A 27,148-nucleotide genomic window follows, 5' to 3' on the forward strand; every position below is an offset into this window, starting at 1 on the left:
AATTGCTTGCTTAGGGGTTCCCACCTTGATTTTTCTCAGACTGGTTGTGTTTATGGGCATTTTGCAAATCTCTCAGCATCTGCATCCTTCATAAAGTTGGGAAGTTTGTTTTCTAGGTCTAGTATTTTCTCCTAGGGAAATGCTCTTTTTTCTTAGGTTTGCCTCTACTCCCAACAGCTGTCTTCTGTGAAGTGACTGAGTAGCTCATAGCTATGGTGAAAAGAGAAACCTCAAACACAAAGACAAACCTGTGTGCCTTGCTGATAGCAGGTTGGGTTTTGTGTGAACTAGGGTTTTGCATCTAGATTCCAAAGTCAGAAATGACAAATGACAAGTTTTCTGGTGTCCTTGCGGTGGTAGCCCTTTAAGGATGGAATTAGAAATAATGTGATGGGTCTGACCTGTAACTTTATGGAGTCCCTGGTGGCATTCACTGTCATGCCCGAATTGAAAGGGTTGGACATGGAGTCTCCTCCCCCTTGGGAGTTAGCAGAAATCTTGGACTCCCTAACCCTGAAAATTCTGCTCTCGAACAGAGTCCCAAGTATGTGTTCTCATTCTGATATTGTGTCTGTGAGCCATGGACATGTTGGAAAGTCTCCAGACTTCTTTGGGTTTTGGTTTCCTCATGGGTAAAATTGGGATATCAAGACCCCCCACTGGGTTGGTGCACAGATTCAATAAGCTCTGTAACCTTCATGTTATGTAAACCATTGTAATTGAAAAGCCAGGTTTAAACATGTGTTGGCCACATGGAGAACATGTATGTGGACATTTCTGCCATCTTACATGCTGTTGCATGCTACCTGGCTAATCTCTGTAGTTATATGAAAATGTGGGTGTATTGAAAGGGTTTATATATAGCTTTCATTGGCGTCCTAAAGTGGGCTCCACCACCTCAAATTTTGAAAGCCAGTGCTTCAAACTTGAAGCTGGATTCAAAGATAGCGATTACTTCTAGAAGTTTTCTCTGAACATGAGCACAGTACTGAATGCAGTGATATTACAGGCAGATGGTTGATGTAGCCTGATGTCTGAGTATTTTCTATGTTTTGTGGTTTGGGGGATTGAACCCAAGGTTTTATGCATGCTAATAAGCACTCTACGACTGAGCCACATCCCCAGCTCCTTACTGAGGTCCGATGACAGAACATTTGAGTCTAAAAATGTTGGACAGGCTCAGTGGATTTCCATCAGATTATCCAATTGTTCTTTGAAGGCGAACCCAAAGCAAATGATTTGGCTGAAAGAAAGTCAAAGTGACAATCTGTTACCTCATTTGAAAAGAGAGATGTGACCTGGATAATCTTCAGAGATTCTCATTTTGGTCTACTGGGAAAGGGAGAACAAGAGAGCCTTCAGTAGACTATCATGACTGAAATGAATGAGCATCAAATCGAGGAAGGAGAGATGAAGGCTTCAAAGATTTTCATCCTGGCCAAGAGAAACATGAGCCTGTTGGATGAGGAACGTAACTGGAGCAGGAAGAAGGCGTGTGCTACCACTTAGTACCAAAGACTTGGATCCTGAGGAACCAGATGCTCACGCTCCACATTCTGCCCAGACTGACTCTTCAGAGCATGTAATCCTTCAGAGAGAGAACGTTGTCACAGGAAAGAGCACCCCTCTGTCACAGGTCATCCCTCTGTGGGGATGATGTGCTCCGACTTCTTTGGGAAACAGCCATAAAGATGCCTGAACTCAAGTGATGGGGCACACACTGTTTGGAGAGGTTAGGGACTTTATACTTTAAGGGCACTGGGATCCCCATTCCCACACCAGCAATTTTAAGCATAAAACTTTTTTTTTAAATTTACCTGCAAATTTGATGAATTCTGATGGCTTTTTGGAACATCCCACATAGTTTTGTTTGGTTGAGGCAGCATCTCATGGCATTCCATGCTGGTGTCAAACTTACCACACAATCAAGGCCAGCCTGAAACTCATGAGTGCTTAGGTTACAAGCATGCAGCATACACCCAGCCCACATCAGACTGTCTTTGTACAAAGACAACCCTGTTGAGTTTTTCCTTTCTGATGTAAATTGCCCTTAGCCCTTATTTTTGGCATTATTGCAGTGCTTAGAATCTCTACTGGAAGGTTGAAATGGAAAGAAGAGACAGACAGACAGACAGACAAATAGACAGACACACACAGAGAAAGAAAATAGTTAAATAGTTTACTTCTTTCTGGACTTCGGGAGTCGTTCTTCTGCCTCTAACTAAATACTATGCAAGCTGTAGGTCCTTGGCAGACATCTTTAATCTACTTGAGAAAACTCTTCTCTAATTTGCTGCATGTTTTTAATTAGCAACTGAATAACTGCTGAATTTTGTCAAGTGATTTTTTTTTCTTTTATCCTTGAAAATCATCACTGTTACTTTTGAAAAGTAACCAAACAAAATGGTAGAAGTTAGGTTCTTTTTCTTACAGCCTTGTAATTCTTGAAAACTGGGCTTTTTAAGAACAACCCTTTTCTATAGTAAATATTTCTATAAGTATTCCTAACTACTGAGCCATCTCTCCAGTCCCTTTAAGTGACCTTTAGATTTTTCAGGTCATGTAAAATATCTAGTACTTATTATTTCTTAGTTTTATTTCTGAACATAGAAATTTCAAATATATATTCTTAGCTCACATGAAAACATTCTGACCTACCTGTTTGGTTTTGATCTGGTTTTATGGCTTGCCAGCAGCAGCAGCAGCAGCAGCAGCAGCAGCAGCAGCAGCAGCATTAATGAAAGGATATGCGCCTAGCAAAGTCCAATTACTCTTTCTCTTTACATAAAATTTGCTAACTCTTAGTGTTTTGATCTGGTTTTATGGCTTGCCAGCAGCAGCAGCAGCAGCAGCAGCATTAATGAAAGGATATGTGCCCAGCAAAGTCCAATTACTCTTTCTCTTTACATAAAATTTGCTAACTCTTAGTCCTAAATATTGTTGCAAATTACTTTAAGAGAATATTAGTTTTTTTTATTTACTGCATATGCAAATTAAACATAACCAGGAGCTCTTACTCCATCTCTCAAATTATTTTCTTCAAAGGGTGTGGGGAGGAGAAGGCTCTGTGGCTCTCACCTGCATCCCCGGGGACCAAGACGACCACCTGTGTCCAGTGCTCAGTTACACCACTGAGCTGCGGCTGTGAGCTCCTGTGCACTGCACTGAAGCAAGCCAGCTTCAGTGGTCCCAGAGGCTCCTGCAGAAACATACCACTGTTTCCTTAGGACCCCAGTTGTCTTATCTTTACACATGTGCCAACTTAGATGATGTAAGGGCATTAAGGGAATGCACACTGTCACCAGGCTGTGTCCTAGCTGTTGACATTGTCCTCTGCAAAGTTCATGCTTGAAAACTGTGCAATTGAATTGAGTTAACCAATGTACAAGACAAAAGGAAAAACAAACCCTCTGAAAATTTTATTTTATGTTTGGTCCCTTCATAGCTATCCTCGGCTGCATGAGCTGTGCATGGCCACACACTGGGCTTCCTGCAGCCTTGTCTCACTCTGTCTTGTGCTTGTAAGAAATGCATGTACTGTTTCCTAGTATACATGACTTTCCAAGTATCGGTGCCGAAGTGGTGGCTTGTGATGCAGTCACTGGCTCACAAGCCTGCCTATCCAAGCTCTCCAACTGTGGTTGTTTACTTGAGTTTCTTTATTGTCTGCCTAAGGAGGCTTTGCTTCTGTCTCTCTGGAACTATCATCTTGAGGCAGGAGTTCATCTGTATGTTTACCTCACCAACTACACTTGGAAATTCAGGCAAGCAAATTAGTAGGCTCATCGCCAGCTGTCTAGAGTCAGCTGGCTGGTGCTATTTTAGTGTGTTTTTTGCAACCTTGCATTTGCCCAACACAAATTTTCAGCCATTGGATCTACTTATGCTATCTTGTAGAATTTCAGTTTTTCCTAAGCTTGCTTACTGCGCTTCAAAGCATCACACTGAAAGATGATGCCTTTGACAGGTGTTTTACTTCATATGTCCACTTTTGCCCTCAGGTCCCATTGCAGAAGATGAACTGCCACTAACTAGAGATCCAGACAAGGGTCTCAGGATGTGATACCTGGAAGTTTTTTCTGGCATGGGCAGGAGTGTGGGAGAGGGCAGGTATCATTCTAAAAAGCAGCATGGGATTGCTGGATTCTGTGACAAGCTTCTTCCTGGAAATGGTGGGTCCTTGCTTGTAGAAGACTGGGACCATCATCTGGCCAGTATTGAGTTGCATATACACTGCACCTTCTTGAGGTATCTGCCAACTCACAATGTATTTCAAAGTGATAATTAAAACATAATGTGTACCGTTGATGACACATGAACTGAAGTGTGTATAAAATATTTTTCCAAATATAAATGAAACATTTGATTCTATATATAATTGATAAAGGTCTCCTCAAGCCGGGCGGTGGTGGCACACGCCTTTAATCCCAGCACTTGGGACACAGAGGCAGGCAGATTTCTGAGTTCAAGGACAGCCTGGTCTAAAAGTGAGTTCCAGGACAGCCAGGGCTATACAGAGAAACCCTGTCTCGAAAAACCAAAGGGGGGGAGGAGGTCTTCTCATATTATTTGGGTGCAAAGAGTCATATTTGAGCCCTTAACTCAAAGTAGTGAGAACTAGTCTGTATAAATCAATGGAGTCTTATTGCTGGCTGTGCCAGGGCCCTTCATTTTAACTGGGAAAAGGGTAGTGGAGCATGGAAACCTTTGTCTCCAGCCCACTGGGTCGTGTGGTGCCTTACTGTTCTATTTCTATGATGAAACACCATGACCAAGGCAACATATAAAAGGAAACATTTAATTGGGTCTTCATTACTGTTTCAGAGGGTTAGTCCATGACCATCATGGTGAGAAGTAGCAGGCAGGCATGGCATTAGAGCAGTAGGTGAGAGTTTAAATGTCAAGGCCTTACCCCCAATGACAAACCTTCAACAAGACCACACCATTCTAACAAGGCCACACCTTTAATCCTTCCCAGACAGTTCCACTGAGAACCAAGGAGTTACCACCACGGGTTGCTTTGAAGCTACTCCAGTCCAAAACCCATGGTTTCAGATCCAGGCAATGCCCTAACCTGGTGGACTCACTTTGTTGTTGATCTTGGTAGCTAGGCCTAGCACACAGCTTTCCTTCTCCATGGGGCCACTATCTCAGGAATGCCAAATGTAAACAGACTGCCAATGGAAGTCGCCCTCCTGATTTGGATCTTCAATGACCTACTAAGCAAACATCCTGATGGCACCATGTTGTAGTATTTAGAGCTGTCACCCTGAGGCCTCTGAAATTAACAATATTAATTCATTCATGGTTTCATAGGTTACTGTAGAGCTCATAGAAATTCTAGGAAGTGAGGGGAATCCCTTCCTTCCTCTCCCTGTTTTCAGTTACTATGAAATGCGCGCGCACGCATGCGCACGCACACACACACACAACACACACCTCCTTTGGGAGGTTCTGCCTCCTTTGGGCCCAAAGTAACAGAGCAAATTGACTATGGACAAAAGTTTCTGAAATCATGAGCCAAAAATCTTTTAAGGTTCATTTTCTCAGGGTATTTTATCACAGGATGGAAAGCTGTCACAGAACCTAAGTCCGTTACCAAAGTCTTCCAGTTGGATGACAGTTTACTCTTATAGAGCCTTTGTTACCTCTCTGTCAGGCAAAGAATGGAAGTTGTGTGTGTTTGTGTTGGGATTCTTACAGTATGAAACATACAAATGGAGTAAAAAAATCTCAACTAAGGGCAAGGAAAGTGTGACTAAACACAAATGTCTTCCTCTCCTTCTTAAAAAAGGAGATCTGCTCTTTCTGGATGACCCAGCCCAGTCAGGAGTGAAAGAAAACAAGTTGGTCTGTCCACCATGTTCTATACAATGCTACAGCAAGTCACTTCCACCGAGTCTTTTTTTTTTCTTTTATGTTCCAAGAAGTAGCCTGTGGTACTAGGACAGTCTTTACTCATTCCATCCTCGTAAAGCCGTTGGATATTGGATTTTAGTTTTTCCCACCCAATGACTATGATGATACAAGTCAATGGGTTACTCAGGAGTGGCCATTGACCTCTTCTATAGATAGAATAAATGGGGGGGGGGGAGGTAGTGGGAGGGCAAGAGCAAAGTTGAACATTCAGTACCATTGCCACAGTATTCATGAGTGAAAGTTCTAACGCTTCTCTGGTGTGAAGCTGTAAGGGTGAGGTGGGCAGAGGATGTGATGTCATTTCAGACTTTCAGCTTTGGTAGAACTCGGAAATGATGGATCTTTGCAGAACATGGAAACGACAATGTCTTGTAATAAGAAGCATATTCTGTCTTCTCTTCTTGCTGGTCTACTAGCTTTGTATCCCATTACCCTGTGTTCTCTCTCTCTCTCTCTCTCTCTCTCTCTCTCTCTCTCTCTCTCTCTTCTCTCTCGATACAGGGTCTCACTGTGTAGCACCAGCTTGCCTGAAACCCAAAAAGACACACCTGTATCTGCCTCCAGGATGATGGGATTAAAGGCATTCTCCCCCACCCCCCACCCCTGCTCTCTTAGTGTGCCTTCATGACATATAACTTGCATCTTCTTGTGTCTTCTTCATGCAGTAGCTTCCTCACAGAATGTGTGGATATTTTCCAAAATTTCACAGCCCCAGAAGAAGTTTGGGAATCATACTGTAAAATAGATGATTTATTGTCTCATGCAGCATCAAATGAGAGCCAAGAGAAATGGCTCAAATCTTGGAAATTTGGGGATTATCAGTCACCAAATGCACTGCTTAGGGGAACAGAACATGAGGCTAAAAAGTAACAAGTTCACCCATGTAATCCCATCCTTGGGGATGTTGAGGCAGGGGGATCATGAGTTTGAGACTATTTTAGACTAGCTCCATTTGCCTAATCTCCTTTTGGAATGTCACCTGATGCTGCAAAAGGGGGAATCAATGGACTATGTCATACTATGCATACACAGATCTTGTCTAAAAGAACAGAAGGATTTTGATTTTATGTATATCAATTGTTGTAGTTAAACCTGGTTTTTCCTCTCAGCCCCATCCTCACTCAAAATATATTTACAAATAACTTGGTCATGTAGCTAGGCTCTATTCTGAATAGACCATAACTAAATAACCCAATTATTTTAACTTACTCTCTGCCACATTGCTGATTATCTGTGCTCAGATACCATACATCCATCTACTCACCTCTTTTCAGCGACCATCTTGCCTTCTCTCCTCCAGAGTTCTTTCTCCTCTGAGATGTCCCACTTCTATTTCATGCCTAAGCTGCAGGCCATAGGCTTTTTAATTGACAGGTGATGCATCCATACAACACTCAAGGCATTCTCTATGCATTTCCTCTTTTAGTCCAATAAAAGGCTCTTTTTCTTTCAAATATAACAATTATAAAACAATTATGAAAACTGTAATGTTTGATATACATTTACAATGTTCAGTCCACTTAATATTTGGCAACTTAGATCAAGTATTCTATCATCTATCCTATCTTGGTGAGTTTGGAATTTTACATCTAAATCAACTTTTATCCTAACTCAAATTATTAACTTAAAAACATCTTCTTAGAACATTTTCCTAAATGCTAATCAACTTAAGTTTAATTGTGAGACTCTACTTTGCCTTCAACTTCATCAGAGATCTGAGAGCAAATATTATTTGAATATGAAGAAAGCAAAGGAACACAGCTTCCAAAAATTAAACAAAGGGCAGAGATAGCTGACTGCCTAGACAATCCCCAGTATTCTTTATAATTTTGGAGCACTTATCTTCAGCCTTCTGACCCAGAACATCTGACAGATTTTAAGTCAAGCAGAAATTATGAAAGACTAGCTTACCCTTTATTGGCAGAGCTTAGCAGTTGACTATCCTGCTCTGTTTGCTCTTTTTAAACAGTATTTTGTCTGTAGATGAAATTAGGACACTTCTTGCCTATAATTGAAGCAACTCCACACTGAGGTTACTGATGCAATATTTTTTGAAGGGTGATAAGGGTATTGTCAGGAGCAGATCTGCCTCATAATCATAAGATCTTTTATTAATGGAATAACTTTTAACTGCCATAATCTGCAGATCTATGACACTTTTGAAGACCATCTATTCATAGCATATCTGAACAAGCAAACACTCCCTGTCTCCAGATAACCTGTACAGCCCAGAATGTATATTTTTGTCATAATCCAGACTAGTATACAACCTGATTAAGAGTTTGATTGATTGATTATTGACTTGCATTATTTAATCATCCTAAACAGCTTGTAATAGCAGCTATTAAGAGAACTGGAACTAAACCTTGTATATTTAAGTAGTACAGATGCAATGCCTATCTAAGAATTGAAACATATCTATAATATGTTGCAACAAAATCTTACATTTGTATCAATATACAAAGGTTTATACTATTGAAAACCTTGAACTTGTATCAGTATACAACGTTCTCTACCAATTTAACAAAATATAACCTTATTTTTGTATCAATATACAAACTTCTGTACCAATGTACGATTATTGTTATAAAATATTTTTGGTTTAAGAATAGATTCAATTATCTACACCTAGTTGTCTAAATTTTTATATTTCTATATCCCTCCTTTTGCTCAGCCCCCACCCTTTGTCTAAGAAAGGAGGATAAAGAATAGAAAAGGAAAGATAGAAGTTTTGTTTCCTCCATCTCATTTGTAAATCATCTCCTAAAATGACAACATATTATTTATTTATAAAATGACCGAAACCATACACCTCAATTTAAGGGATTGGGACAGTGGTCTTCTTATCATTCCTTCATGGTGATTTGAGGTAAAGAATTCCTGTTTGGGGCCCCAAAGGATATTGGAAAAATGTTTGAGTCAAAAGAATTCTAGCTGGCATTTGCTGTCCAGTTTGTATGTGTTGTCTAAGTTGAGGGCTTGACTGAAGTTCTGGCTGGAACAGTCTGAAAGACTGGATGAACCAAAGTCATCTGGCATTAGCAGTTCCTTTCTGAAGCTGTTCTGGAAGGAAGCTGTCTCTGCAAACAGCATCAGTTTGAGGAGCTCGAACAGCAGGTCTGTGCATCCCAGGGTACACAAGAGTGAATCCTATCAGGGCTGTCCTCCTGGGGTTTCATTCTACAATATATAACCCTTACAGCCAATATTTAGTTCTCTAAAGACACGTATGAAATGTGCAGGGTGGGAAAATTAAGGATGAATTTTTACTCCTTGCTTGAGCAGGTAGAAGACAACTGTCTTTGTTTAGGAATTAGTTTGATCATATAACCAAATTGTAATATAAATCTTAATTCATGCCATATGAAAGGATGGCATAGTGAATCCTAAGGACTATAGATGACAAGATCCATTTGAAGTGGGAATTTTGTTTTTGCTTTTTGTTTGTTTTGAGACTCAATTGTGTCAAATAGGCACATGGTGTTTTTCTGGAAGCTGCCTAGAAAAAAGGGTATGTGATGTTTTACTAGAACAGACTCTTGAGAGAACACATGATGTTTGAAAAGGGTATAAATATAACCCAACAGACAGTGGATGATACTGTGGCGTTGGTTTGCTTTGCCAGTCTTTGGTGGTCTTTGTTGGGCTTTGCTGACACTCATCTTCTCTGACGACTCTGGGCATTGGTCCACCTTGACTTCTTCACTGATTTTTTTTTTTTTTTCAGATTTCTCAACAGTTACTAAATTCTACTGTGGGTCATTGACTGTTTATGGCTAATTTATACCTAGACTCAGTTAAAAAGCCTCCAGACTGAAATGGTACTCAGAAATTCTGACTTTTTAAACAACCTAAATGTCTCTGTGTGCTTCCTGTGCCCAAGTTTGATTTTAAACAAAGAGCAGGCATATTATAAATATGACTGACTTGGGTCAAGCACTCCTGTTGAACTGGAGAAAACATTATCACCCCCACCCCAATCCCCAAGGACAGGAGCACCAGCGGTGAGTGCCTCTGTGTGTGTATAATATATACATAGGCACACAGATGCAGATCTAGGCAGGTAGCTATCTAGATACATAATCTCTCAAAAAAGGCAGTAACAAAAATAACAAACTATGCTTGCATTGTGGCAGCAGAATAAGACAGTGTCAGAGTGAAGGAAAAATGGTTACAATCTATCCAGGTTTAAAAGACTATGATACTAGCTTAACTTTTACCACCTTGCTTGTAACCCCCAACAAACAGCCTTCTTGTAAGAGGGAAGACCCCCTCACACAGATGCTTTGAAGAGGGAGGACTCCCCTCACAGATGCCTTGTGTTCGAATCAGTCTGCACTATTCAGAACAACACCAGCTCTGCTGGTGGAGATTGGGGGTTCGCAGGGACATCTAAGCTTTCATTAAACTGGAAAGCAATCAAGTCTTTATGTGTACAAATTATACAATTAATAGTTCCACAAATTTGGCAAAGTTTGTGATGACATCTAGGATGTTTTCACCAAATCATAGACGTAAATATGGAAGTCGTCATCAAGCTTGATGAAATAGAGGGCTTGGCCTCTACTTGGTAGATGACCATGCCAGTCCTTTTCAAGCCGTCTTCTTCTGCATATCCCACTTGCTTGCCTACCAGGCTGTCCACAACTTCTCCTGGCTCCTTTTCTGCTGGAGGCGAATCACTGGAATCAGGCAGGCATAATATAAAACTGAAGTTGCCTTCTTGTAATCATCGAGGAGCTGGTACATGTACAAGACAGGGTCTTTCTCATAGGTGATGTAAAACCATGTGTTCATGACAGGCGCCCGTGCCAAGACCATCCCCCTCCACTCATCTTTAGAGCCATCCTCTGTCTCAAACATGTGTTCCACTGCTTTGCCAATTATCGTGTCCGCTAAGTGTGCATAGCTGATCCGAGATGTTGCAACTCTATCAGGGAGGACTTCCAGTGGATAAACTCATCCTTATTAAGTTCTAGTCCATAAACATAGTCAAATCCATCATACTTTATAAGATACAGGGAAGGATTCACAGGCACCTGGTCCAGGACAGTCCTCTTCCACTGGGTAACAGGGCCATTGCCCTCTCTACACCCATGCTGGATTCTGCAGCCTACGATGTTCCGCCGGGGTTGGGACACAGGCTTGTTTGGTCCCACACTGGTCCAATGTTTTTCGTCTTCACTGATTTTCATTTGTCATGACTTCATAGAGAGAAATGCACCAAAGAACTTCTGGTGGCTTCTGTGGACTTGGGCTAATTGGCAGAGCCTCATGGTTTCTTCTGGATCAAACTGTCATTGCTGATTTGTAAATGGTATTTGAGAGTGGATTGAGCAAGCACTGCTGATTTGTGTGAACTGAACTGTGGATATCCTGATAATGAAGACTGAAATCTTCCTAAAAACCTATTTCTAACAGGGTCCATACCCTACTTTGCCTATTAACCTTTCCTTCCTACGACCTCTGTTGGGTGGTGGGCTAGAAGGGAGGTTAGAACACTTAAAAAAAAACCCTTATTTAACGGTAGGTTTTTAAAAATCTAAGCCTACACAGATTGACTATGTATAGCTGAAGTTCTGGGTAGAGACATTTTTATGTCTCAGCCAGTTTTAGAGTTAGTCCCACATAGAGGGATCAGCAAATTGTTACCCATCATGTCTGGTTTTCTTGACTTTTTTTTCTTCCTATTGGCAGCCAAGATCTTCAGGGGGCCTTTCTCTATCCCATCTGATCCTTATTACTTTGAAAGGAATCCAAAGCCTTTTCTTTTTTCCTTTTCTTCTTTTCTGTTAACACAAATACAAAGCCTTCCTCTCAAAATAGCATGTCCTTGGTCCAGCAATCCAAAGTTATCAAAAGTATAGGCTGATTTAATTTAGCAGTCCCTTTTAATTTAGATGTGCTCTATTTTAACCTTTCTCATAGAGGATTTGTAGTATCATGAAAACTACTGAACTTAAAACCACCTTCATTTTGATAATTAAAACAATTTAAAACAATTATCTTTTACTGAGATAGGGCTTCTCTGTGTAGCCAGACTAACTTGGATTTGCTCTGTAAATTAGCCTGGCCTCAGACTCATAAGAAACCTACCCGTCCTTGCCTTTGTTTCCCATGTATTGATATCAAAGGCTTAGATTTATCTATGTATCCTTGAAAACATATCAATTCCCATTTCTTTCTCTTTTCTTTGGAGATGAATATCACTGTGGATAAATATATTTATATCCCTTTGCTTTTGACATAAATAACTACCCTTCTTTATATTTAACTTCATTCAAATTCCCTTTTTTCCCTGTATAAGCATGTTCTGAGGTCACCATGTATTTGCTGAGTTTTTATAGCTTGCACCATATGGTGCTATGTACTAGGCCGAGGAATTTTCTCTAATTCTCCCATGGAAGCCCACGGTTATAGAGACTGGTTGGCCATACCAGCGTGACACCCATTTTGAAGTTAGCGCCTATGAGCTGCCACAGCTCTCCTGTGGAAACCTCACATTCTAAGGAGACAGGCTGGCTGCTCAGATCAGCATGAAACTCTACCCCATGTTAGCTCTCATGAGCACAGCTTTTCTTCCTCTGTTGGATAAAAGCAAAACAATTCTGCCCCATCCCCAACTCTGGATCCCCACATTGACTATCAGAAGATACCTTTCCTAGGGCAAAAAAGAAAAAAAAATTTTTTGGCAATAGACTTGAAACTCTGGCAAGCCTTAGCTTACTGGAGACTCCCTGAGTGAACAACATAGATCTGGGAATTAATGCAAAAAGCTAGAGGAATTTATTGTTCCAACATGTTGGGGTCGCCCTGTCCATGAAGAGAGAAAATGATCATGTGCAGCCCGTCCGGCAAGCCTTTATACAGATCTCAAAAGGGGTCAGGTTAAAATGGTAGAGGGTGTTCAGGGCCAAGGGGAGGGACACCAATCAGTTCAAGCCAGTCTCCAAGGTCAATTTAGTCAAGGTCTCTTGTAGGGTTCTGTTTATTTTCTCTACCCGCCCTGAGCTCTGGCGTTGGTATGCACATGGAGCTTTCAATTAGTCTCCAATATTTCTGCCAATCCCTGACTTACCTTAAGATACAAAAGCAGGACCGTTGTCCAATCCGATTACCTTGGGCCCACACTCTGAACCTCTGGTAAATTTCTTCTAATATCTTCTTAGCTATCACAGTAGCTGTTTCCTGCTTGGTAGGGAAAGCCTCAACCTATTCAGAGAAAGTATCCACAAACACTAGAAGGTATTTGTAACCATATTTTACTGGCTTAACTTCTGTAAAATCAACCTCCCAATAAACTCCAGGCCCTTCTCCCCTAGGTCTTTTGCCTTGTTTACTCTTGACGGCATAAGCATTCACTTACTGGCATAACTTACACACTGTTCTACTATCTCTCTGGTCCAGAACCTGAGGTCTGTCTCTCTCTATATATATTCTAAGTGAAGCCATCTCTTAGTCCAATCCCATTTCTTGCAGGCCCATAACCGGGGTAGGCTTCTGCAGAGTCACTTCTTGAGCCGCTTGATCTGTCTGGTTATTGTCCTAGGCCACTGAGTCTCTTCTCTTCTGATGTCCTGGGCAGTAAATAATACTCACAGTTGCCAACTTCATTAGGGCATCCAAGAGGTCCAAAATTTCCTATTTGTTTCCTCTGATGTGAGCAGTCCTCTCTCTTGGCATATAGTCCTGTGGACGTGTGCTGTGGCAAAGGCATACCTACTATCCACATGGATGTTAATTTTCTTGATGGCTTCAAGTTCCAAGGCCTTGGTGAGGGCAATTACATCCACTTTCTGTGCCAACATGCCAAGGGGTAGAGGTGCTGGAGGGTGGGGGGTAGAGGTCTGCCCAGATGGCATTTGTGCTTTCACCACAGCAGCACCTTCTCGTCTCTGACCTTCATGGAGAAAACTGCTCCTGTTTGTAAACCAGGTCACCATGGCTTTCAGCAGGGGTCAGTCTGAGAGGTCTCCCCTTTTGGGCCAGCAGGAAGTGTATATGGGTCCCCATTTGGGGGAGTATGTCTCACCTCAGCAGAGTGTAGGAACAGTCTGGAGTAATCCTAAATGAATGGGAAACCTGGCCCATCCCTAGGTCCACTGTTCTTCGGGTAGTCCATGAATACATTTTGGTGCCAGTGGCTTCTAGGAACCCAAGATCTCTTCTTGGAAATGGGCCATTGGCTTGGAGGACTGAGTGTTGAGCCCCTGTGTCTACCAAGAATTGAGTGGGTTTCACCTCCACTCTCAGAGTTACCCTGGGTTCAGGGAGGGAGTTCTAACCCTGTCTCCCCTAATTACTGTCTTCACCCAGGGCTAAGACCTTTGCCTTTTGGGGGTGCTGTTCCCAAGGTTTGGGACTTCCTGCTCCCAGCTTCCGTTTGTTAGGGCACTCTCGAGCCCAGTGGCCTCTCTCCTTGCGGTATGAGCACTGGTCCTTTTCAAGGGGGTTACTGTCTCTCTTTGGTTGAAGTCTCTCTTCTCTGCTTTCCCTCACTACTGTAGCCCGGACTCTCTGTCTGTAGATTCCTTCCCTGTCGCTTTTCTTTCTTTCTCTTTCTCTGTTCCTTCTCTTTCTCTGTCTCCCTGTTATGGTAGACTTTGTGAGCAACCTGCACTAAATCCCTCAATGGCTTATCCTGTCGTCCCTCTAGCCTCTGAAGCTTTTTCCTGATGTCTCTACTAGCCTGGTCTATAAAAGCCACAGTCACAGTAGCTTTGTGCTCCTTGCTGCTGGGGTCATAGGGTGTATATTGGCGAAGTGCCTCCATGAGCCGCTAGATCTAGAAAGGCTGCGGGTGACTCATCTGGTCTCTGCTTAACCTCATACCTTGGTCAAATGTGAAGGTCATCATGCAGCCCCCTGAGAGCTGCCAGTGGAGTCTGGTGGTGGACCTTTGGGTGCCCCTTACCTTTTGCCATATTAAAGTCCCAGTCAGGTCTAATCAGGGAAAGCCCACTGTCCACGACAGACTGGTTAATCCATGGTGCCCCTGTGTCTGAGCAGGTATTCTTTCTGGCTTCCTGCATTATAAATAAAACAGTCTCAAAGAGATTAACCAGCCCCTTAGAAAAAGAGGTTTGGGGGTTGGGCCTTCCAGTTGTACAATGGCCAGTTGTACAATGGCCAAAGAGAAGGGCCAATATTGCATAGCCTGATGCCTTTTTCAGAGACCCATGTGCCTCTAGTGGGAGAGCTACCATGGTATCAGGAGAGGTGGCTCTCAGGTCTCCTCCTGCTCCTCCCTCCAGTAAAGGGGGGTGTAAAGGCCCCAGTTTCATATGCCCTGAGGATCCTAGAACAGGTACTGGCTCTGGCAGGGCCATGGGGGCAAGGGTAGGGAGATTTGGAGGAGGAGGGTCTTGGAGTATCAGGTTCACTGAGGATCAAAAGTTTCGCAGGGTCCTTCCTCCCATGCTTCTTCTTCCTGATGGTCAGAACCTGTGAGGTGGGTCTTGGGAAAGAAAGGCTTTTTTTTTTTTTAAATCTATGAGGAGGGGAGGGAGGTCCTCCACTAGATTTTTCTAGGTAACTATATAGGGCACTTGGACCGGGTGCCCAAAGGATCCTGGCCTAAAGACTCCTCTACTGCTTTAATCACCTGCAAATTGAAAGTCCCTACGAGTGGGTCACGTGGAGGAGCAGAGAGTAACTAACTTGTCTTTCAGTCTGTCCAATGTCCAAAAAATGTCATCAGTCTAAGTCCAAGAACACAGAATGAGATAGCAACAAACAGAAACAATCACGACTCAGTTTGCTTGCTCGGCTGACTTTAGCCGTACTGAAATAAACCAGGTGCCTCTGCCCATATGGCAGTAGCCAGAGAAACCAGGCTTCCTTTGATACGGTCTTGCTGTTTCCAGAAGAAGCAGAGCCTTCCTGCCCCCATCCCCACCCCTGCGGTCTTGACATTAAGATACATCTGCCCACTGCACGTGACTGCATCAGACTCCGTAGGCTCTCCAACGACAACGCTTGCAAGCAAAAGTTCAAACAGCCTGATAGACTCAGACTTTGACAAACAGCAAGACAAACAAGAACCACGGTAAAAGCTTGAGACCTCCGATTCACCGCGCCAGTGTGATCCCACAAGGAGTTGGATTCCCGGCCCACGCACCAAATATAAGACTCTGGCGAGCCTAGATTATCGGGGACACCCCGAGTGAACCATACAGAGCCAGGAATCAATGCAAAAAGCAAGAGGAATTTATTGTTCCAACATGTTGGGGTCACCCTGCACATGGAAAGAGAGAAAGACCACGGGCAGGCTGTCCAGTGAGCCTATACAAAGGTCTCCAGGCAGCAGCCACTAGGCACAATGTGACTGGCAGAACAGTGTGACTTTTAAACTGATTGGGCCATAGGGAATGAGATGGGTGGCCATGGAATGTGTCTCTGAGCTCCAGGAATATGTAATTAGCCCCTCCCTTTGGGCTGGGTGCCTATGCTCTTTCTGACCTTCTGCTTACAGGACAGGAGGGGTCTGATGGAATTTTCTAAAGTTCCTGAGCTGACCTCTTTAAAGAAAAGCATTCTTTTCTATTTGAAATTATAGGCCAGGTGGTAGTGGCTCACACCTTTAATCCCAGGACTTGGGAGGCAGAGGCAGGTGGATTTCTGAGTTCGAGGCCAGCCTGGTCTACAGAGTGAGTTCCAGGACAGCCATACAGAGAAACCCTGTCTCGGAAAAAAAAAAAAAGAAATTATAACATAGAAAAACTACTCATATTCCTTTTTATATAAATTTAAGATTCATGAGTATTTTTTAAATTGCTAAAGTCTCTCCTAATTATTATTAAGCAAAAACCTACATAAAACTTATAGAAAAACCTATATAACCTATATACCCTATAAACCTATATAACTTATATAACCTATAAACCTATAAAACTTATATAAAACTACTCATATTCCTCTTTATATAAATTTAAGATTCATGAGTATTTTTTTTAATTGCTAAAGTCCCTCCTAATTATTATTAAGCAAAAACCTATATAAAACTTTCAAGGAAAAAAATGTGTCATTTTGAATCTTAGATTGTTATTTGTAAACAGTTGCATCCATCAGTCGAGAATCCCACCCTGACTTTATACTGTAGACCAGGCTGGTCCAGAATTCACAGAGATTTGCCTTTCCTTACTTTCCCGCTGATTGCTGTTGGAGAGATGAGGCACTGTGTTATGATGCCTGGTCGTGCCCCTGCCCCTTTGTTTATGGGGAGGTGTCTCAGCCTTCTGCTTGCGTGCAGCAGCCAACCTAAGGCTGCATTTTGGCAAGCCACAAATGCAGAGCATGAATTCCCATAGAACATAATTGGGCCAACCTGCCAAGTTTGAAGGAACTTGAAGGGGCTTATTCTGCAGCTGTGGTCTCCAGGAAGTCTCTATCCACTGTGGTATTGGCTGCATTTAGCCTGTGTGTAAACAGATGGCCTGTCTGTGGGAGAAGCCCCAACTTTAGTGTTTTGCTTTTAAGTTGAGTAGGGGCTTCTTTCAAAAGCCTTCTTCCATACTATCTCTCTGTAGGTTCTTGCTCTTGGCTGGGAATTTACTTCCCTGCCATTCATCTTGTGCTGTTTTGGGAAGCTTTGGTCTGTTTTTGTATTTTAGAGACCAGACTTCTTCTTCTGTTAGCCCGACTTTTCCACAGGCCTTTTTGGATGTAAGCTTGGGGTTTAACTGACATAAGTTAGGGACTGTTTTGTTGTAGTTAAACCTGGGTCTTCCTCCCAGCCCCACGCTCCCAGAAATAAGACTCAGACTCAAAATATATTTATAAGTAACTTGGCCATATATCTAGGCTCTATTCTGAGTAGATAATAACCAAAATAACCCAATTATTTTAACCTACATTCTGCCACATGGCTGGTTACCTGTGCCCAGTACCATGAGTCTGTCTCGTCAGTTCTCTTCAGTGACTCTCTCACCTTCTCTCTTCCAGAATTCTTTCTCCTCCAAGATATCCCACCTCTATTTCATGCCTAAGCTGCAGGCCATAGGCTTTTTAATTGACAGGTGATGAATCCATACAACACTCAAGATATTCTCTCTACAATGTATGGTTTACCCACATGTATGTATACGTACAACATGCATGCTTGATACACTTGGAGACACACAGAGGGAATCAGATCCCCTGGGATTAACATTATAGATGGGTGTGAGCTTCTATGTGGACGCTATAAATAAAACTTGGATCCTCTGGAAGAGCAGCCAGTGCTCTTAACCACTGAGCCATGTCTCCAGCCTCAAGATATGGTTGGGAGTCACAAGCAGGCCTTAGTAATGGCTCAGCCCTGTATTCCTATATTGTTAATGACAAACTTCCATTTCCTCAGCCTGAGTATTAGATTTCCATTATTATCTCAAGGATTAAATAAATATAATGTTTGCAAAAATGATTAAGGGTTCTATGTACATTGTACCAATGTGAAGGAGAAAAATATCTGACATCAAAGGAGAATGTCTAATGGTTGCTAAAACGTAACCACAAATTAGTCTAGATAGTTACTGTAAAGATGCTTTTAAGAAGGTTAGGAACAATGTTGTACCTCCTCAAGGGAGACAAAGGGCACTGGATCCACACTTATTACATAGTTCTGCCATTCCACCCTAGCACACGCTTCCAGGGTGCTTTCTGCCTTAGAGAAGGCCCTTCAACAACGGCTCTTCAGCCGACTGACCTGCTGAATTGGGGAATCAGATGGTCAGAGACCCCCAAGATCACCTCTACGTGAATTTGGCTTTAGCTGGATGTTACTGTTCCCTGGCCCTGGTGGATCCATATGGATCAATACTTGTCCAATCACAAACAAATCTACTAGAGAAATGTGATTAAGAATGTTATTTATACAGACAGAAATTTCACTTTTCCTCATATTTAAGGATCTTGACACAATGGGTTATTTCCAACATAAGGATAGTAGAAAATACACAAAAGTAGACCCAGGTGTTTTAAGAACAAACATTGTTCCAAAGCGTGGTGGCACAGTCTATAATTCCAGCATTCAGGCAGCTAGCTGAGGCAGGAGGATCACACAAACCCAAGGCCAGCCTGGGCCTGTCTCAAAAGCAAGCAAGCAAACAAATGAAATTCTGGGTTTCAGATAAGTCACACACAATACCTTAGTTAGGAAGGAAATGATCAGAAATTAGCAAGAAAAGACTCAGCAGCTGTGGCCTAGTTCAGTCTGAATGACCCTACGAAAGGTCTCTTGTGTGCACCTCAGTTTCCCATCAGGCAAACAGAGACATCTGCCTCACTGGTTTATTATGAGAAATCAAATAATGTAGCTGGCTAGTGAGATAGGTGGTTGGAAGCACCTGACAGTCATAAGAACTGGATGGTAGATTACTATCAATGTAACACAATATAACTCATCAAATATTGACTGAGACCTTAGTATTTGCCGAAGATTGTATCCCTGGTGCTGGAATTGAAGGGTGGGGGGGACTGAGTAAGATGGTAGGTTAATGACCTAGACAAGGTAACTGGAATGAAGGCAATTTGGGGCTCTACCACAGGGATTTTATTGGATCATAAATACACTCATAGCGGTGCCTTTGTTCTTCTCATTTCCTCCTCCCATCCAGACTTTTACTATTCATTTATGTTTCTAAAACTCATGACACATAATGGTGTCTCAAGGAACTCTGTGACTTATGTACTAGGAAACTCTATTAGGCAAGAAAAAGCTGCCAATCAAAATTTCCAAAGTATCATGAGAAATATAACAGCGGTCTATAGACTGCTTGGCGGGAGGGAGACGAACTGCAGACAGGGAATTAGGTCATGGAAAGCTTAAAGAAACCACTGGAAAAACCAGACTCCAAAGGATGATTACTGATGCCTGGTCACCCAGAAGGGGGGAGTGGATGGTGGCTGACAACCTGGTGATTTTTTTTTTTTTTTTTTTTTTTTTTTTTACTATTCTAGGGAGCCAGCTTTTCTGATTCCCCTTAGTCCCGAGCTTTGTCTCAGCAAATAGAACCCTTCCTCCTGAAGGAGGTCCCATGTACTTTGCATCATCTACCAATAGATTCCATCCTTAAGCCGAGTATACATCCTTACTCCTTAGCCCCTAGCCAGGAGCACTGGTCAGCAGTCAACAGAACCCATTCCTATCGTAAAGGTCACAGGCGCTTTCCTACTTTGCTAGGGAGTTCCTATGTCACTATGCCTAAAGCTTTGTTCTAAATGTCACCCGGAAACCTTTCTCCAACATTTTACTGTATTTAAAACGTAAGATAAAAATCAACCCTGGGGTCAAACTCTTCCACTTTCAAAGGTGGTGCTGACTCAAGTTTCAGTCTTTTTCTTGCATGGATCTTTCCCCTGCCCCTCTTGAGGCTTGCAGGGTCCCAACAGTTCCTGTCAGGGCTGATGCATACAGAAAGTTAAAAGTCAGCTGTGTCTGGTGGCCTCTGCCGGTATTTCCAGCACTCAGGAAGGACTGCAAGTTCAAAGCCTGCCTGGGTTACACTGAATTCAAGGACAGCCTGGGCACCTTAGCAAGGACCTCTCTCAAAATAACTCAGTAGGTCTGGGGATGTGATTCAGTAGCAGTATTTGTTTGCTGTGTGTGAGTCCTGGGGGTCATTCATAATTTCCCACCCCCTTAGAAGACACAAAACAAAGAAGAGGCATTTCAGCCCCGGGAAGTAGCACATGGCAGACACAGAGCAGATCTCCATACTAAGAGGCTCTCTTTAGCCTTCGTGGAGCTTCCCCAAACCCTCATTTCATCTTTCTTTTATTATTATTATTGTTATTACTTTGGTTTTTTGAGACAGGGTTTCTCTGTATAGCCCTGGCTGTCCTGGAACTCACTTTGTAGACCAGGCTGGCCTTGAACTCAGAAATCCACCTGCCTCTGCCTCCCGAGTGCTGGGATTAAAGGCATGCGCCACCATGCCGGCCTCATTTCATCTTTATCTCAGAAAATAAGAGTGTCTTTGGATTAACTGTAAGGTCCCCCTGTCTATCCCCACCGACCTCCACTTCCCCATCACCCCAACCCCCTGCCTCTGGATAGGTTTGGCTAGGGCAGAAAGAAAAGGGTAATTTTGGAAAATCAAGTATTTTTAGGGATCTGCCCAAAATCTCCCCCCAAGTCATTCATAGGATTTTGCACTTTATTTATTTACCCAAATCACCAGTACTTAGGGCATCAGGTAGCCCAGACCATGGTGATATCAAGGACAGTCCAGCAGAGGGAGACAGAGGCTAACTAAGCTGCTGACCCGGGACTTAGTCAGTATCTACGATTTTTGAATTAAAGTGAATGCAACCACTTTACTCCAACCTTTTAGTCCAGTGTCGAATCCAAGCAGTCTGGATATGTTAAACGTAGGCGGACTAATGCGTTTTCAATTTCGCAAAACGTTCTGCACATAACCCCATCCTAAACGGACATGCCAAGTTTAGTCTGTGCTTGGAAACAGGTATGCATCCTGAAAAATAGAACCCAGGGGAGCTTATGAGTCAGGTGCCCAGTGGAAGGATCGGATTTACTTAGTTGCTAAATTCAACTTCACGTTTCTTCCTCCTTCCTCACCTTCTCTGAGAGGCCACAAACACTTTGAACTACCAAATTCTCTTTCGCATGGTGACAGGATGCCCTTTACTCATCTGTAAATGGCGCTCCAGCAAAGGGACAGCCAATGTAAGTCCCAGAGCCAGCTCCTGCGACACCTATACAGCTAGCAGCTGGAGATTTAGTGGGAAGGGACGGCTGAAAGGCGGGTTCGGTCTGTTACCTCTTCGGATTGGCCTCTTGGAGCCTGGGCGTGACTTCCACTAAGGTATAAGTTTGGAGCGCCACTGTCACAGCTGCAGTGCTGAAGGTGGAGCCCTAGCTGTGAACTACACGTCACCTGCTTCGTTCCTGCGACTAGTCGGACCCAGCGAGACTGAAGAAGAAAAGGTCTGATTTCTATATATTCATGTATATAGTTTGTTACCATGAGGATGCTCCAAAGGTTGATTCGTGCTGACCCGGAGCCCTAGATTTGTGGGTACTTCCAGAGGGTCAAAGAAGGGATCCACTGGACTTCAGGAGCCCAAATTCAACAGTTTTTCTCTGTGTTGCAGACGCTCGTGTATCCGCCACGCTCGGGCATAAGCTAGAAGGATGAAGCTTCTCGGTCGACTTCGCTCCTCCACTCCTGAGCCTGCCTTCTCCAACGTGCTCACCCCGGGCCGCATCCCAGAGTTCTGCATCCCCCCGCGGCTGCAGGTCCCCGGCGCTCTCGAATCACCGCTTCCCGCTGCCGCACTGCCTTGGCGCTGCGCGGCCGAACCGGACCTGTGGCCGCGCATCCCTGACGACCGCGAAGACAGTGACGAAGACTGCGCGGGTCGCACCGACTGGGACCCGCGCTCCCAGGCTGCGCTCTCGCTGCCGCACCTGCCCCGCGCGCGCACCGTTTACGGCTTCTGCGCGCTGCTCGAGAGCCCGCACACGCGCCGGAAGGAGTCGCTCTTCCTCGGCCACCCCGGCACCCCCAGGCTGGGACTTTGCCACCGTGCGCACACCTACGCGAGTCCGCGCCGAGCATCGGACTCTGAGCTCGGCGCCCCGCGCGACCTGGACAAAACCCCACCAGCCGCTCCAGTGCCCCGTATGCGCCGCCTCCTCCGCGCCCCCGATGGTCTGTTGAGCCGCGCGCTGCGGGCTCCCCGCGGCCGGGCCAGCGCGCGCCCCGCGCCCCGCGGCGACGAGCACGAGCGCGCCGCTTCCTGCGCGCCCCCGGTCCCCAGCAGCCCGGATCCCGAGCGCCTGCAAGCTGAAGCCAGCGTGGCTCTGGGCCGCGGGGGTTGCACGCTGCGCCTGGCGGCCGAGTACTGTCCGCGCAGCGCCTGCCTCCGCCTCCGCCTGCTGCGCGCTGAGGGCCCGGCCGCCGCGCTGGAGCCCCGCGCCCTGGGCTGCCGCCTCAGCCTGGTGCTGAGGCCGTCGGGCCAGCAGCGCGCCAGTGTGGTCCGCCGCAGCCGCAAGGCCGCCCTGGACCAGGACTGCTGCTTCGATCGGCTCCCGGAGGAGCAGCTGCGCCGCCTGGCCGTGCGCATCAAGGCGGAGAGCAAGGGCCGCGGGCTGGAGCGCGGACGACCGCTGGGCCAGGGCGAGCTGCTGCTGGGCTCTCTGCTACTGCTATGAGCGCGGCTTCCCTGGTGCTCTGGACATTTAAGGTTGAGTCGCCTTGAGATGCACAGAGACTCTTGGCCCTCAGATACTCAAGGCCTCTTGACAGTGGCTTATCCCCGGGACACACACAACAGCCTTTTGGCTCTGGTGCACTTTCCCTTTTGTACAAAATAAAAGTTATTTATTTTTCTATCTATAATCTTGCAGCATTGATGTTTTTTCACTTTTCTGATCGCTTTTTGGAAGCAAAAGGAAAAGTAATGCCCCCCCCCCCGTCTATTTACAGTATCTGCTCCTTTTCCAGACCATTTTAATAGTAAAAAGGGAAAACCAACAACGTAAAGAACGTATTTACCCCAGAGTGGAAGAATAAGAACAGAAGCACACTCACATGCTTGCTTTTCCCCACTGGAAGGAAGGTTCATTCACTGGTGAAGTGCTTGCCATGCAGGCGAGATGTACTGAATCCTGTCCTGGTAAACCTATCTTTAAAAAGCTGAGGCCGGTGATACACAATTGTAAGCGCAAGGCTGGAGAGGGATAGACAAGCAGCTACATCCTTGGTGTTTGATAACTCTCCAGTCTAGCCTTATTGGTGACCAATGGGAGACCCTGTCCCAAAGAATAAGGTGGATGACAATTGAACAACATCAGAGGTTGTAACTTGACCTCTGAGGGCAATTGTGCACACACGATATTGTGATAATGTTTTCAACATCATTCCAGACAGATCTATTACAATGTTTTTACAGAGTTAGGTGGTGTAATTTCCACTCTCCCTTCAATGCACATATAATGCACATAGAACTCTCTTCTAGTACAATGGCGTTGGTGAAGAGAATCCCCTCTGAGAAGAAATAGAACCCTTTTGAAAGAGAATTCTTCATATATTGTGCGAGCAGAGGTAAAGGAAGAAAATAGGAGTTCAAGGTGATGGTGGGGGTGGGCATTCCTTTTGTTTCTTCCTGGGGGGGATCTTTGTGGCCTCTGTAAACAAGCTGGTTTTGTGGCCTTGTTCCCATTCAGCTGTGTTTCAGTTACACAGTGATTAGTTTTTTCAGTAGGATTTCCTAGATGAGTTAAAATCAGTTGTCTATTTCTTGAGCTGTGGGTTCTAAGAGGTTCTAAGAAGTTTTTATTTTCTTGTTCACTTTTTTTTTAATGTGCATTGGTGTTTTGTCAGCATGTATATCTGTGCCAGAGTGTCAGATCCTGGAGTTACAGACAGCTGTGAGCTGCCGCATGGGTGCTGGGAATTGAACACAGGTCTTCAGGAAGAGCAGTCTGTTCTCTTAACTACTGAGTCATCTCTCTAGCTCCCAAGAATTTTTGAAATAGGTCTATTTTTATTATTTTTTAAAAATTATGTATAGATGTATGCATGTGCACTAGAGGGCAGATACCAGTAAGGCCAGAAGTACCAGATGCCCTGGAGCTGGGGATACAGGAAGTTGTGAGCCATCTGACTTGAGTTCTAGGATCTGAACTTAGGTCCTGGATCACAGCAGCCAGTGTTCTTAACACCTGGGCTGTCTCCCCAGCCCAGAAAGAGCTTATTAAAATCCTGAGTACGATCACAAATCCTGCATTTTTAAATATAATTTTCAGTGGACAAATTAGTGCTTAAAAATCATATAACTGAAAACCGAGAACTCATTCCAGATATATTTCCACAGAGCCATGTAGCTAGCACACAAAGCTGACCTTAGACAGGAACCAAGGTGTCCTGGCTGCTCCAGATGACTGGCCTACCCTGTGCTGTCTCACAAGTCATTTGAGCCTCTTCTTTGCAATAAGTGTCATACTAAGAACAGAGGGCACAGCTATGAACAATATACACAAGTGGATAGCTAAATAAATAAAACTTAGGAAGAAAAAAAAAGAAAGAACAACAAAAAAACCCCAAGTTTTATTACAGTAACTACCAAAACAAAGCAAAAAACCCCAAACAAACAAACAAACAAACAAAACAACTAAGGAAGGTAACAGGTTTGGAGAGCGGCAAATGAAAGACAAGTAGCCAGGAAGATTTCTGTCCTTGAGAAGGGAAAAATTCCAAAAGGAATTCCAAAAGGAAAGTGTAACTAACTAGCCCCTTACTACAATGTTATAATGCCTCAGCAAGTTGTATTCATAGCTCTAAGCCAAAACTCTATGTTTCTTCCCAGTATCATCTTTCCTAGTCCTTTATAAATGGCACAATCATGCTTTCTTTTTAAATCTCTGTGTGTGCATGTGCATATACTTGCATGGGTGGGCACATGCTCATCTCTGTGTGTGTGTGTGTTCATATGTGTGAGTACAGATGTGCACTTGCCATGTTAACCTTAGATATTGTGAGACCCCGACTTAGAGTGTTTCTCCCTGGAAGGTAAAGCCCCTGGACGTTCCCCAAGCTTGTTTTCCCTGATCTCTAAAAATGCAGCCAGAAAAAAAGCTCTTTGTTCTCTATAGCCAGCAAAAAGCCTTTTTGTTTCTGTGCCTAACAGCCAGAGATGCGATAATTGTAGGAAGACCTACAAGGACATGGAGATAGATGCTGGAGGGGAGGCTGCAGCTCCCCCCGCCCCCAGAAAGGAGCTGTAGCCAACTCCCCTCCCAACTGCTCCCAACTCCTCCCAATTCCTCAGCTAGCTGTTAAAAGCCCCTTACTGTTACCACTTGGGGTCAAACTCCCCTGCCCTGCAAGGCTCGAGGAGTTCGTCCTCAGCTAGCTGATAATAAAACCTCTTGCAGTTTGCATCAGGTGAGGTTTTCTCTAGCGTCATTGGGGTGCTGACCAGCTCATCCCAGAATTTGAGCAGAGGCCCAGCTTCGGGGATCTTACAGTATCAACCATCACCTTTCACCTTATCTGGGTCAGAGTCTTTTTGTTTGCCTCTGTACACTCTGGGTCAGGTGCCCTGCAAGCTTCCAGGGATTTTCCTACCTCTGTGGCCCATCTCAACATAGAAGCACTATGCTAGCTTTATATGGGTTCTGGTGATCCAAACTCGGGGACTGAGGCTGGGATAGCAAGCAGTTTACTTACTGAGCCTTCTCTCAAGGTCACAAACATGTCTTCTGTCACTCCAGTCTCGTGTAGTTGTCCTTGACTCATCTGCCTCATGTTTTACTTTACTCTTATGAGAACGTCACCTCTTCACAAAGTCATAGCTGGTACCCCTGTCCTCTTGCCCTTACAATTCTTTATTTTCCTTTTCTTCCACCCTCCTGTGTGTGTCACTGTTACTACCCAATGGTGTATTACACAGTTACTGTGTAGTTTGCACATTTTCCTTTTTATGACAATGTATGCTTTACAAATGCAGAAATTTGGCTTACATAGTCATTGCTTTGTCTCAGACACCTAAAACAGAGTACAGCACACATTAGCTAATCAATCATTGATTGCCCAAACTGAATGTAGAAAGGAAAGATGGGATAAACAGAAAGAGCAGGTGGACCAAACTCTGAGTCAGTGCAACATTCCAAAATTCAATAAAGGAGATGCCAGGGTATAGAAGACAGAAAGCATCGGCAGCTGGTGGCAGTGTGGAAGCTTAGACCAGAAAAGAAGGGAATGTCCGTGTTGTTGAAATCCATGAGAACAGGGCTTTGGAGGTCTGGATGAGGGCTCCAAATGTCTGCTGAGGCCAAGCAATATGTAGCAAGGTCATATTTGCCCTAGGGAGGCCCTGAGAGGCCATCGTGTGATGGTGTGAAGGAGCAGCTTTAGATGCAATGGAGACCCCAGTATTCTGGAAATACCTTAACAGTGAGACATCCACGGAGGGAGGCTGCATGCAGAGAATGGGACATGTCCAAGAGAGTGCTTATGTGTGTGGCTGCATGTGTGCAGAGCTGAACGGGTGGGGCCACTTAAGCCTTTTTAGAGCTCAGAAGATACCTGACATGGAACTTGGGACTCTGTTTTCTGACCTTTCCTTCTTTTGCCTACATTTCTACTTTTGGAATAGTACTAAAGGCTCTGTCCCACTGCAACTTGGAAACATGTAATTTAAAAAGAGATCATTTATGATATTTAAACATTTTTAATTTTTGTACAAGCACATGGGTAAATATGTACGTGGGTATATGTGC

At 44.1% G+C, this 27,148-nt stretch overlaps 1 protein-coding gene, 1 long non-coding RNA gene and 1 pseudogene across 3 annotated transcripts in view; 1 reads left to right on the forward strand and 2 right to left on the reverse strand.

Moving 5' to 3' along the window:
- Positions 1–23,264, forward strand: part of C2cd4b (C2 calcium-dependent domain containing 4B) — a 44,710-nt gene extending 21,446 nt beyond the window's left edge. Inside the window, exons 1-2 of one of the 2 annotated variants that reach the window (NM_001081314.2) lie at positions 21,768–21,847; positions 22,015–23,264. In NM_001081314.2, the coding sequence (NP_001074783.1) occupies positions 22,055–23,077 (1,023 nt within the window). In that variant the 5' untranslated portion in view covers positions 21,768–21,847; positions 22,015–22,054 and the 3' untranslated portion in view covers positions 23,078–23,264. Of the gene's footprint in view, positions 1–21,767; positions 21,848–22,014 lie in introns of those variants that run through there. The other variant, XM_006511533.3, reaches the window with a different exon arrangement.
- Gm7787 (predicted gene 7787) lies at positions 10,374–11,098 on the reverse strand (annotated as a pseudogene).
- Positions 21,044–22,561, reverse strand: M5C1000I18Rik (RIKEN cDNA M5C1000I18 gene). The gene is made up of 2 exons (NR_153961.1): positions 21,479–22,561; positions 21,044–21,374 (listed from the first exon to the last, which is right to left on the reverse strand). It is a non-coding gene; the product is annotated as an RIKEN cDNA M5C1000I18 gene (long non-coding RNA).
- Positions 23,265–27,148: the final 3,884 nt, after the last annotated feature.

This window comes from Mus musculus, chromosome 9 (assembly GCF_000001635.26).
Source record: "Mus musculus strain C57BL/6J chromosome 9, GRCm38.p6 C57BL/6J".
Classification (NCBI taxonomy): Eukaryota; Metazoa; Chordata; class Mammalia; order Rodentia; family Muridae; genus Mus; species Mus musculus.